The sequence below is a fragment of the Trachurus japonicus genome, chromosome 17 (genome assembly GCF_045865225.1).
Source record: "Trachurus japonicus isolate A0001 chromosome 17, Traja_1.0".
Classification (NCBI taxonomy): Eukaryota; Metazoa; Chordata; class Actinopteri; order Carangiformes; family Carangidae; genus Trachurus; species Trachurus japonicus.
In genome coordinates, this window is record NC_140923.1 from 37,116,733 (window position 1) to 37,127,962 (window position 11,230).

The following is an 11,230-nucleotide window of genomic DNA, read 5'->3' on the forward strand; positions in this document are numbered from 1 at the left end:
GTGCCACCTGGGACAATGGTCTCCAGTCAGATCCAGGTCACAGCAGGCAGAACCATTCTTCGGCTCAGCTCTGATCAGTCCAGTCCAGTCAAGTCCAGTCCAGTCCCGTCCATCTGCCATACAAGCCAGCCTCACATACAGACATAGGTACTGCACCGACTCACCCACTGGCATCACACACACACACACGCACAGGTAGACACACACACACACACACACACACACACACACACATACATCAGCAGGTGCTGCATCACTGCTCTTGCTTGCCTCACACATACACAGGTAGATAGTGGGAGATCTGGCTGACTGCACTAACCTGCAACATGCACACAGGTGAATATTCACACAAAGCTTACCTCTGACTCCAGGAGAGCCTCTGTCACTGAGATATCGCTTTTCACAGCAGATGGCAATGTTGGCAGTGATGCTGAAAGACAGTTAAAGGTAAGTGGATGTAGCAGTGACCTGCATGTTTGATAGTAGCATACAGTGTAAGGTAAACCGGTTATATGTACAGTTTATGGTGCTAAAATGTCAATTCCTGGCCACAATGAATATATACATAGTAAATAAAGGCAGTATTTGTTGTGATCGATAGCATCACTGGCAGTAGCATCCACTCATACTCGGAATTCACATGTAAAACAATGACACAACTGGACTGTAACAGGCTGAATTAACCAGTAATTAAAACATCAAGAGGCTTCCTCCTGTGGGCACAGGTGTAACAACTGGCCCTTCAAATGTAGGCTAACTCGTCCCAGTGTTGGTACCGCTCACCGTCAGTGTTTCACATTAACTGGAGTAGTTTACACAGGATTACCTCGGGATAATCCAGTTACAGTATTTAGAGACATGAGTCGCCATCTGTCTGTATTTATCACAGCGAGGGAGCCGTCAGCACCGGCTGACTTCAAACATACAACAAAGCTACGGTAAGACGAACCTGTCGGGACCAGAAATGCGACATTACAATGCTAACAGACAGCGCCGTTTACCTGTTGTCCATTTTTACGAAGTAGTTTACCGTTTGTTTAGAACTCGGACCGTTACCAGCCTTTAAACTGCGCGCGCACACTCCAGCTAGTTCGATGGGGTTTGTTGCCTTCACATGCTGTCGTAAACTCCTGTGTCACCTCTATTTGTGCATGTTTTAGCAGCATTGGCCACAAAGTTATAGTGTACAAAAGTCGTTTTTCTTTGAGTAGTTTAGCTCTGGTGTGTACATGCTGTTATCTACGTATATTACAGTGAAGAAAAGCCAGGACCCACAAGCTATCAAACTGTGGTTCATTTACCTTAATTAGCACGGCACGTTCAACAATAATAATACTCCAAAAGCATCTTTGTTTTTATGTTTGTTTGAAACACAAACTTGTTTATTAAAATAAGATAATTCAGAATGACTGTTACTTAAAAACTAAAAAGTATTGATTTTACTTTATTTTTTATATTAGTACGGCTGTGCGTTCTTCATTTTCCAAATTCCGATGCCATGTGAAAGCAGCGCCCAGAGCACTTCATTACTGCTGTTGCAAACAAGTTAATCATAGATACCTGTGTAGCTCGGTTTACAAGACGTATTCAGGCAACGTTTGTAATTGTTGTGGAGCTGATCTACAACTTGTTCTGTGAGTATGGGCAGGAGTCTGCAAATTATTGGTTTAAATGACAGCGTTTATACCTCAAAGCAGTTTGTTGTTTGATCATTTGTCCTGGCTGTGTGTTTGGCTGTGTGTATTTGTAGCTACTATACCCAAGGTGAATGCAATTTCATCCCCATAAAAGTGTAGTAATTCTATCTTTTCTCAAATTGTGGATTTCCAGGAGACTGTTTGGTGTGGTGACTGTGATTAGGCTAAATATCAGAGGCTGCCTGCAGACCATGAAGTTTACAGACCAAGAGCTGGCCTTTGTCACCTGCTGTCATCCAACAAATGAAGTAACCTCTTAAAACACCAGCCCTACTATCCAGCACATTTTTGCCTTATTGTTACCATCCCACTGTACCAGCAAGTCCTCAAACATTATCTACCTGCTCAACCCTTGCCTAGGTGCTTTCATTAGCTGTGAAAAGCTTCCTTCACTGTTTCCTTCTCACTCCAGAAAACCTCCACTGTCAAATGATGAGGACAGACAACAAAGGCCGAAGTGCCTCTCCACACAGGATAACCTATAAGTCTGATTTCCATGCCATTAAGTGTTCATTTGACGCTGGGACCAGTTTACAACAGGGGACCAAAGCTGCTGTTGCCTCCAACCAGCGTTCTGCTGTGCATCCAACCAGGCTGCCATCCAGCCGCTCAGATCCTATGATGTCCCACACCAGCAGCAGAGGCAGCACCAGCAGCAGAGGCAGCACCAGAGGCAGAGGCAGCACCAGCAGCAGAGGGAAGGTTCACAGCACAAGGGGGGCCAAGATCAGAGAGAATATCTTCCTCCAAATGGACAGCCAGCAGCTGAAACAAGATGGTGGTCCAACGCCAACTTCTGGTGCCACACCCATTGTTTCTCCCCAGAATCCGAGCCTGCAGCCCCAGACTTCACCTTTCTCTGGATCCAGACGTGCAGTTGTGTGTTCCTCATCTGTTCTCAATACGGTGGCCTCCATTTCTACTTCTGAATCCTCTCTGCAAGATAAACCTTCTAGGTCAGAAGAGATAAGGGATATTGACAGAGCTGCTCTGGCTCAGAAGTTCTCTGTAACCCGCAAGTTGTTTGAAACCAAGATGATGGAGGTTGGGGGAGGTTCAAAAAATGTGGCTGGCAAGGGGGTGTCAGATGAGAAAGAAGAAGGAGATGATGAGAGAGGGGGAGAGAACCAGGAGGAAAGAGAGGAGGAGGCAAGTAGGAAAGGAGAGCAAACAGAGGAGGATGGCTTAGATGAAGACAAATCCACAAACCCACCTCTCAGAAATATTTCCTCGCCAAAGCTTGCACCAGTGTCACTGACAAGGCACCCTAAGTCTCCTGTACCTGATGGTCAAACCACAGGAACACAGGCAGAGGGAGGAGGCGACGGTGCTAATGCCGACCTCAGCTTGACCCCCGAGGAGTCAGTGAGAGCAGAACTCGTTGATGTAAAGACAGAGTCATCAGAAAGCGATGAGAATGAGGAGGAAAAGCCTATCAATAAAAATGCAGTGGCCAGTGTAGAGGCCCTAGTGGATGATGTTTTTGAATCAAGCATGGAAACAACACCAGGAACCTGTAAGATGGAAAACAGAGTGGAGCTGAGAGAAGGTGAAGGTAGCAAGGTTGCTCCCTCTGAGGAACACCAGAGGCGGTTATCCAACAGCATACCATGTAAAGGAGAGACTGAAGATGTCGGGGAAAGTGGAAGAGACAAGTATCAGCAGGTGAATGAACAATGGGAGGGTGAAAGGGAGGAGCAGAACAGAAAGTTTGCAGCACCGTCTGAAAAGAAATCAACCGAAAAAGGGGACGACGGGGAGAAAAAGACAGATGCCGGAGTGGAAGAAAGTGCTGGGAGGAAAGAGAGGGTCATGATGCAAGAGGAGGAAGTTGTCAAGGAGGTAGAGGGAAATAGGAAAGGTGAACGTGGCGAGGAAGAATGTAGAGAACGTCAAGAGGAGGAGAAAACTAAGAAAGAAGAGAAAAAGGAGAGAGGAGGTACATCGTCTGAGCACGTTGAGCGCGTGGTGCCCAGAGGAGGTGGTGATGGACAAGGTGACATGGGAGGAGGCAAAGAGGACCAGACAGGATCTGCAGTAATCTGTGGGATTGAGAACAAGGCTTTTGTATGTGAGCAGGAATCCCAGCGTCATCATGAACATTCAGCATCACCAAACCAGGACCGTGAAACGTCACTGCAAGTAGAAAATCAGCTTTTACTCCAATATGAGGAAATTCCTGGGGTCCCTGACCAGGGTGATGAGGATGCATCAGAAGCGGCGAAGAGAAAGGTCAGGTTCTCCTCTGCACCCATCAAGGTAAGGAAATCTTTACGAAAGAACACATACAATCTGGCTTTCAGCGTTCTTTATTCACTCTATTGACAGCTGCTGGGTCACTTGTCTCTAAAGCTGGGCACAGAGGGAAGCTTCTCGTTTTAGTTTTATGGGACTGTCACTCTTAGCTGTGGCTTAAATCCATATAAGAGAAGTTTTAGCCCAAAGCCATTTTTCTTATTCACAGAGGGAGGAGAAAAGACAAGATCCCACATGCTTTAACTCTGTCAGCGCTCGGCTCAGAGCTGCCTTCATATAAATGTACAGAAAACATTCCTGTGGATGCATATGACAGCAGTGGGGCTTAGGTCATGACTAATTACTGAAGTATAGTGGTCAGTGCAGTAATTGATATGAGTTGTGTGTGTGTGTGTGTACACGGATTTTTCTCCAATCCTGTAATCATTTGTACAGTTTGCTCAAGCCTTTTCACTCTGATTCTCACACACTCTCTGACAGATTTGCCAATACAAACAGTGTCTTGTTGTGTCAATAGTAGCAGATGGTTCTCCTCGCAGTCTGCTCTGTGACGAACACGCGTTTGAGCCATCAATGCATAACACAGATTTTCACCAGGCCTGCATTTGACATCAGTGTCGATGAAAGCAGAGGCCTTTCCAGTCATTTGTTATGTATATTGATGGCCTGCTGTCTGTCAGGTGTACAACACCTACTCTAACGCAGAGTACGACAGACACAATGAGGATATTGACCCGGTGTCCGCCTCGGCCGAGTATGAGCTGGAGAAGAGAGTGGACAGGATGGACGTCTTTCCAGTGGAGATAGAAAAGGGTTTGTGTTTCCCTCTGTTTGCCTTCACTTTCTCTTCTGGTGCCAGTTTGAATCTGAGGGTCCACACCTGAAACCAGGCAGAAAATAAATCATGTAACTGGTTATAGCTACTGTCACATAATGATGCTTTTTTTTCTACCTCCCTATGCAAGAAGATCATTTAAATCAATTATGTCAGTACAGGTGTTTCCATGTTCATTGTTAGCCTTCAAACCAAAAACAAACAATGTAGTTGTTGTCTAAAAATAATATTAGGCTCGTATGTAATAGATAAAATAAAAAAAAAACAGAATTACCAGATATTTTAACTTTATTTTGCGTGCCAAGTTTCTTCTGTGAGGTGTGTTCAAACAGATCTTTTGGTTTTTATGTTGCAGCAGCTGTTACTTTGAGGATTAATTCCTGTTATGTTTTCCCACTAGGAGAAGAAGGTCTGGGTATCAGCATCATAGGAATGGGTGTGGGGGCTGACCAGGGACTGGAGAAACTGGGGATCTTTGTCAAGACAGTAACTGAAGGAGGAGCAACACAGAAGGACGGAAGGTGCATTTTTTTTTAGCATCAGTTTTCATTATTCGGGATTCAGCTTGACTCCAAAAGTGACATTCACTGTGTGTGTCTGTGTCAGGATTCAGGTGAATGACCAGATAGTGGAGGTGGATGGGTTGAGTTTGGTTGGAGTCTCCCAGCTGTATGCAGCCACAGTCCTCAAGAATACATCAGGCCTTGTAAAGTAAGTGGCCAAGTTACAGTAGTATTGTTCTTGACAGTACAAGTGTTTCAACGTCTTTATGTGTGAAGTAGACAGATTCTTGTACTGTTTTCTTATTTCTCACTCTCTGAATTGCCTCTACGTGGGAGAGAAACTTTAAAGATATCGCTTTAAAAAGCACTTTTCAGCTGCAAAGCCATGCTCTAACAGAATTGAATTTATTTTAAGATTAAACAGTGATAGCAGGATAAATATAATTTGTCTCTCCCAGATATAGTTTCTTAAAGGACCACACCAGAGGACCTGCTTGTTCAGCCACACATAAAAATGTACCTTACAGCCAGCCAACCAGATACCATATGGTTTATACTGTCTGCCAAGGATGCTCCACCAATTAAGATTTAACACTTGGATACCAGTCAACAGAACCAGAAATGATCCCGTGCAAGTAACAATTTGGAAACACAGCAGAAAAAACACAGGTGGAAGTACCAAAACGATGGTTCTTTTTAGTCGCTGTCTTCACAGTGTCAGAACTTTATTAATGTTATTAGTAACACCTGTGCTTAAACTGCCTTGTCCTTCAATCTGCACAGCTGTGATACGGGCTGTGATGATTCCTCACAGCTGTAACCGATTTGTCTCTTTGTCTGCAGGTTTCTGATTGGCCGTGAGAAGGAGGGGGTGGAGAGCGAGGTGGCACGTTTGATCAATGAGAGTCTGGAAATGGATAAAACATCCAGAAAGGTGTGTTTTGTCAGCAGGCAGAGTGAAGCTTTCCGACTTGTTGGCAATTGCTGCATGGTTTTGTTGCGTTCTTCACCGTGTGCTTGTGTTTACATATGAAGCGGGAAAGCACAAGCAGAGATGAGGATGATGATGACGGCAGCGTTTCAGAGAAGGGCTCAGTGGCTGAAGAGGAAGAAGAGGAGGAAGATGAGGAAGAGGATATATCCGTTCTTTCTAGTCTGGACAGTTACCAGCTATGCCTCAAACACCAGCAGGTAATTTATGTTGATAATTAAAATCCATTCAGAGACTACATTAAAAAAGTATTTTTAAATACTTCTATATACAATAAGAGACTTTTGAAAATGAAACTTTATTCTTTTACTTTATTCAATTACATTAATTTTATATTCTAAAACAATATAGTGGTCAGTATTGTCCTCATGATGTAAAATTAGTAGAAAACGTGTGTATTTTTTTACAAAGATAAATATACCTAAACTCTAAACTTCATTTCCTTTCTATCTTCTCTTTTCCTCTGCAGCTTCAGTCAAAACTACGAAGCAGAACAACCCAACTTCACTACGCTAGAGAAAAGGTAGGTCACTCAGCTGAGATTGAGATCTCTTTCTCACTCACACACACACACAACCAATAACTGTACTCACTTTAATACTCTACCTTTTGCATCCATATTTGGAACAGTCTGACCCATTTAACTGTGTGTGAGATGGCTCGGTGTGGAGTTATTAGGACACAGGCCGTGTTCCAACACTTCTCCACGTCAGCCCAGCTTTTTCTGCCTTTGCCTTGAAGTAATCACCACTGTGACATAACTGGGTTGGCAAAAGCCTTTCAGTCGAAAATCTGGCTTTCTTCTACCCAACAGCGTTAGATCAGTGAATACACTATTTGTTGTTTCAACACCCTTGAAGTAAGCTTGGAGAAATACACTGATTTCTTTACTCTAAAAATAGTTTGATATGTGTGATGTAACAACAAAAGAGGCCGTGCTTTCCTTTGTGCACATGATATAAATTGAATACATGCATACATAAAAACATGGACAATACTTTTGTTGTTTTCCAGTTAAAGGCGTGGAAGCAGAGAGCAGAGGATGGAGAGGAGAAAGCTGAGAAACTAGAGAAGTACGACACTACAGAGTCTGTTTTCAACTCTTATTTATGACTATTTTTCTACAGCGTTTATCAAGTGTGTTCTGCAGTGGTTAACGTGATGGATTTGAAAGCCCATACATATCTAGAGTTAAAGACTACTGTAGGTGGGAGCTAAAATCCTACAGAAAGATAGTCATGCTGAGGATCATTTATGGAAAGTGATTTTTCAAAACGTGTTAACAGACCCTCCTTCTATTTATCAGGTATTGGCAGGAGGCCCAGACACTGTGCAGGGTTGTGAACCAGCGACTGGCTGATGCCCAGAGCCAATCGGAGAGCTTGGAGATCAAATACAGCAAGGCCAAGAGACTGGTCAGAGAATACCAGAGCAGGTATTTATGAAGACTGCCAATGCTGTTATTTCTGACAATGAATAATAATACTCCTCCATTACAAGAAGTGTAGTAAAATTATATTTGAGTCTTTCCCCCAGTAGATTTGGACATAAAGGTTATAAATGGTGTGTTTCAGGGAAGAAGAGGGGGAGAACAGGGAGGTGGATTTGCGGAGAGAAATGGAGGAGAGAGATAAGCTGCACAGAGACACTGTTGAAAGGCTGCAAATCCAGGTGAGAGGAGTCTTCTGAGCCCTGTATGGATTTACTTTACTGAGCCTACCATCTCTCTGTAGTCATTGTTTCACATCATTTGTTTCAGATTGCACAGCTAGAGGGGAAAGAGCCAGCAGCTGAAAGGAAGAACCACTCTGCGGACTCTTCAGGTAAACGTATGTAGCCGTGTCGGTCTCAGTAGTGTCACTCCAGTGAGGAACAATGATGTACAGTAACATGCCTCTTAACCAAGCAAAATGGACCGTTTGTCTCAGGTCCAGACTGGTATCTTCCAGTTCCTGACACAGGACGTCTAGACTCAAGTGCTCACATAGCCAGAGCTCAGCTAGCCCAGAAATCCAAGCGCCATCCGCCCTCGCGAGACAAACTCCGAGAGAGCTTTAGAAAACAGGTAAGAGACAGAGCTGAGAATTTCCTACGCCAAATTTTCAGATTGAAGCAGTGAAACTTAAACTCGCCATGTCCTGATGTGTTGTTCTCTTAGGAGGATGAAGTCCAGACACAACAGCAGAGCCAACAACTGTCTGCCCTCACGGTGGCACAAAGGAGCAGCAGAAGTGATATGTCCAGCACGTCCTCCTACTCAACCCTCAGTCCTTTCCCTCCCTCCAGCTCCGTGTCCACCCCTCCCATCTACATCACTGACACTGTCACACCCGCGCCATGCAAATCCTCAGCTTCCAGGAAGTCCAAAAGGAAATTTCCAGACTTCAGGTATAGGGTCTCTTTCTTCTGCCCAAGACTTTGGATTATAAATGTAAAATATTCCCCAGTTTAAAACCCATTGTAATTGATGGATTCCCTCTCAGGCTAAACAAAGTCCTGCTGTTGATTTGCCAACACGACATGGATCAGCAATCTTGCTTTTTTTCCTGATATTTGACTATGACTTTTCTTTTTTTAGTGGCCTTCGCAAATCTCTGAGCAAAAGGAGAAGTGGAAAACACAACAGAAGGTCCATGAGCAACAGGTGTGAACAACACTTAAACACTGAAATAAACTAAGCTAAATGGGTGTCTACTGTGTGCAAAAACAAGCATTAATGCTCAATTAATGCTCAATTTCCTGACCTATCTGATCGGACTGTAAATAAAAGTGATTATTCAAATTATTCTATCTATGTCTGCTGCATACTGTCCTCCTTCCAGTATTGAAGCTCCTTATAGCACCTGTTTTTATACACATTTTATGTTTATACAGAAATCCTGAGGAAATGCCAGACATTTTAAAAGCAGAAACATCTCAAGTTTTTGTTTTTGTTTTTTTTAATTTGGTGGCACAGATTGGAATACATTTTGTTTCTTCATCATCTATAATACAAATGTTTTCCTTCCCTCTCAACTTGGGAAAAGTAGTATAAAATAAAAGTTGAGTGCAGCAGAGTCTCTGAGAATTTTGAACTCATTTGGGTTTATTTTCCTGTTATGTTAAACTGCAGTGATTGTTTTCTACCAGGGCGTCGTACGGTGACCTGGTGGACGAGCCTGCTGGAGTTTCTCCATCAGGTTCAGTCACCTCGATGCCCTCGTGCCTGCCTTTCCCCTGGTTTGGAGAGAGAGGGAGGGAGAAAGAAGGGGCACAGAAGGAAAAGGGGGAGAGAGGCAGGGAGAGGCTGCGGTCCGTGTCCAGCAGCAGTTTGCCATACCTGACCACCACAGGCAGGAGAGACCAGGTAAGAGCTGAATGTGAAGCCAGACATGCCTCCCACCTCCCCACTCTCACCCCTTCTTTCATTTTATCTTATTGAGATTCATGTCTACATAAAGACAGAAATCCTTTTTTAAAATAAACACATGCATGAGTGAGCGTGCACTGGTGTGGAGTGTGCAGGCAGCCCAGGTTTGTTTCTCTTGGTTGCAGAGTGCTAGCTCTCCAGTGGGCAGCTCCAGCATGGTGGCTCACGCTTCTGATCACTCCCTATCGGGACACTCTCACACTGTGACCTTTTCCTCCTCTGAGGTGAGTCTGTCCCTTCCCTCCTTTTCTTTCCTCTTTCCTTTCTTCTTTTCCTGTAGAGCACGTTTGCCTTAGTTTTTTTCCTCCCAAGCTACTCTCTTTAATATGTCTTCTCCTGCCACCGTCCCTGGTGTCCTGTCAAGACGTTGGACGATGACCCAGTTCCCACCAATAACAACAATCAGTGGAAAAGTCGACCCGTCATTGAGTGGGACAACCAGCAGGTCTGTCTGTGGTTAGTCGCCATGAACATGGATCAATACACGTCCGAGTTCGCTGCCAGAGGGGTTGATGGGACACAGATGCTCAACATGGACAGTGAAAAACTCAAGGTAAGCACTTCTGATCCTGCTGATGGAAGTATTTCATCCCACATATACCAATTCTGTATTACTTGTGTTTTGTTAAATTATATTATAAAGCAGGAATTTATTCTAAAATGCACATTTTAAACAATTTAACTACTATCACTTCAAAAGCGCAGTTAAACTTTTTCTAATCTAAACTACACTGCTCCTCTTTTAATAAGGCTTAAACACTTTTGATTTACCAAATACAATTAATTAGCTCCAGTAAAAATGTAAAGTATATGTCATTAACATGAATATGTCAACTTCTGTTTACACAAATTGCTTTTGTTCATCAGGCTCTGGGTGTGTGTAGTCAGAGTGACCGCTCTGTCCTCAAGAAGAAGCTGAAGGAGATGAAGAAAAGGGAGGAGAAAGAGCAGAAGAAAGGCGAGAACAGGCTGAAAGAAGAAAAGGAGAGAGAAAAGAACACAGTTTTGGACAGAGACAATGAAGGAAAAGAGAGGGCGAGGATGACAACGGAGGAGAAGTCAGAGAAAGATATCAGGAGCAGCAGCAAAACTGTGAGAACAGAGTCTCTCCTATAAAGACAGAGGTGACGTCGGATACACCACCAGCACGACGGTGTGTTTGCAGTCTCACACACACAGAAATCACCTGAACCTTTTTCTATTTAGCCAATAGAAACGGGTAGATCTGCTGCACACATCCTGTTCCTCACATGCCGATAGTTGTGATAAAGGACACACAACACTGGTTGGTTTTAACGGATAGATCTTCAGACTTTGACTCCAGCACCAAAGTTCACACTCGATCAGCAATCATGTATCTCTGTATATGCCAGTTGTAAAGTGTATGGGTTTCCCTGTTTTACTTTTCTTTCATGAACTTTAAATTATCCTCAGAATGATTTTAATATTTGACAATGTGCTGATTTTATGCGTTCAGGTATTTGCTGTAAATGCTTTTTTTATGTATTAATAAATAATGCTTTAACTTCCTGCTGTTGC

General features: G+C 43.6%; 1 protein-coding gene across 4 annotated transcripts; it reads left to right on the plus strand.

Moving 5' to 3' along the window:
• Positions 1-203: 203 nt before the first annotated feature.
• LOC146971333 (uncharacterized) lies at positions 204-11,221 on the plus strand. 4 transcript variants are annotated; one of them, XM_085805855.1, is made up of 19 exons: positions 204-447; positions 1,831-3,956; positions 4,634-4,766; positions 5,189-5,309; positions 5,395-5,499; positions 6,135-6,225; positions 6,327-6,482; positions 6,752-6,805; positions 7,297-7,355; positions 7,589-7,717; positions 7,857-7,953; positions 8,042-8,111; positions 8,211-8,347; positions 8,441-8,670; positions 8,861-8,926; positions 9,412-9,628; positions 9,817-9,915; positions 10,056-10,244; positions 10,559-11,221. In XM_085805855.1, exons 2-19 carry the CDS (start codon positions 2,127-2,129, stop codon positions 10,805-10,807), a joined length of 4,032 nt encoding a protein of 1,343 aa, XP_085661981.1. In that variant the 5' UTR covers positions 204-447; positions 1,831-2,126; the 3' UTR covers positions 10,808-11,221. The 4 variants fall into 4 exon arrangements, with proteins under 4 accessions (XP_085661981.1, XP_085661980.1, XP_085661983.1 ...); XM_085805854.1 differs by lacking the exon at positions 204-447 and adding an exon at positions 1,486-1,634; XM_085805857.1 differs by lacking the exon at positions 204-447 and adding an exon at positions 1,486-1,634 and having other exon boundaries at positions 8,042-8,105.
• Positions 11,222-11,230: the final 9 nt, after the last annotated feature.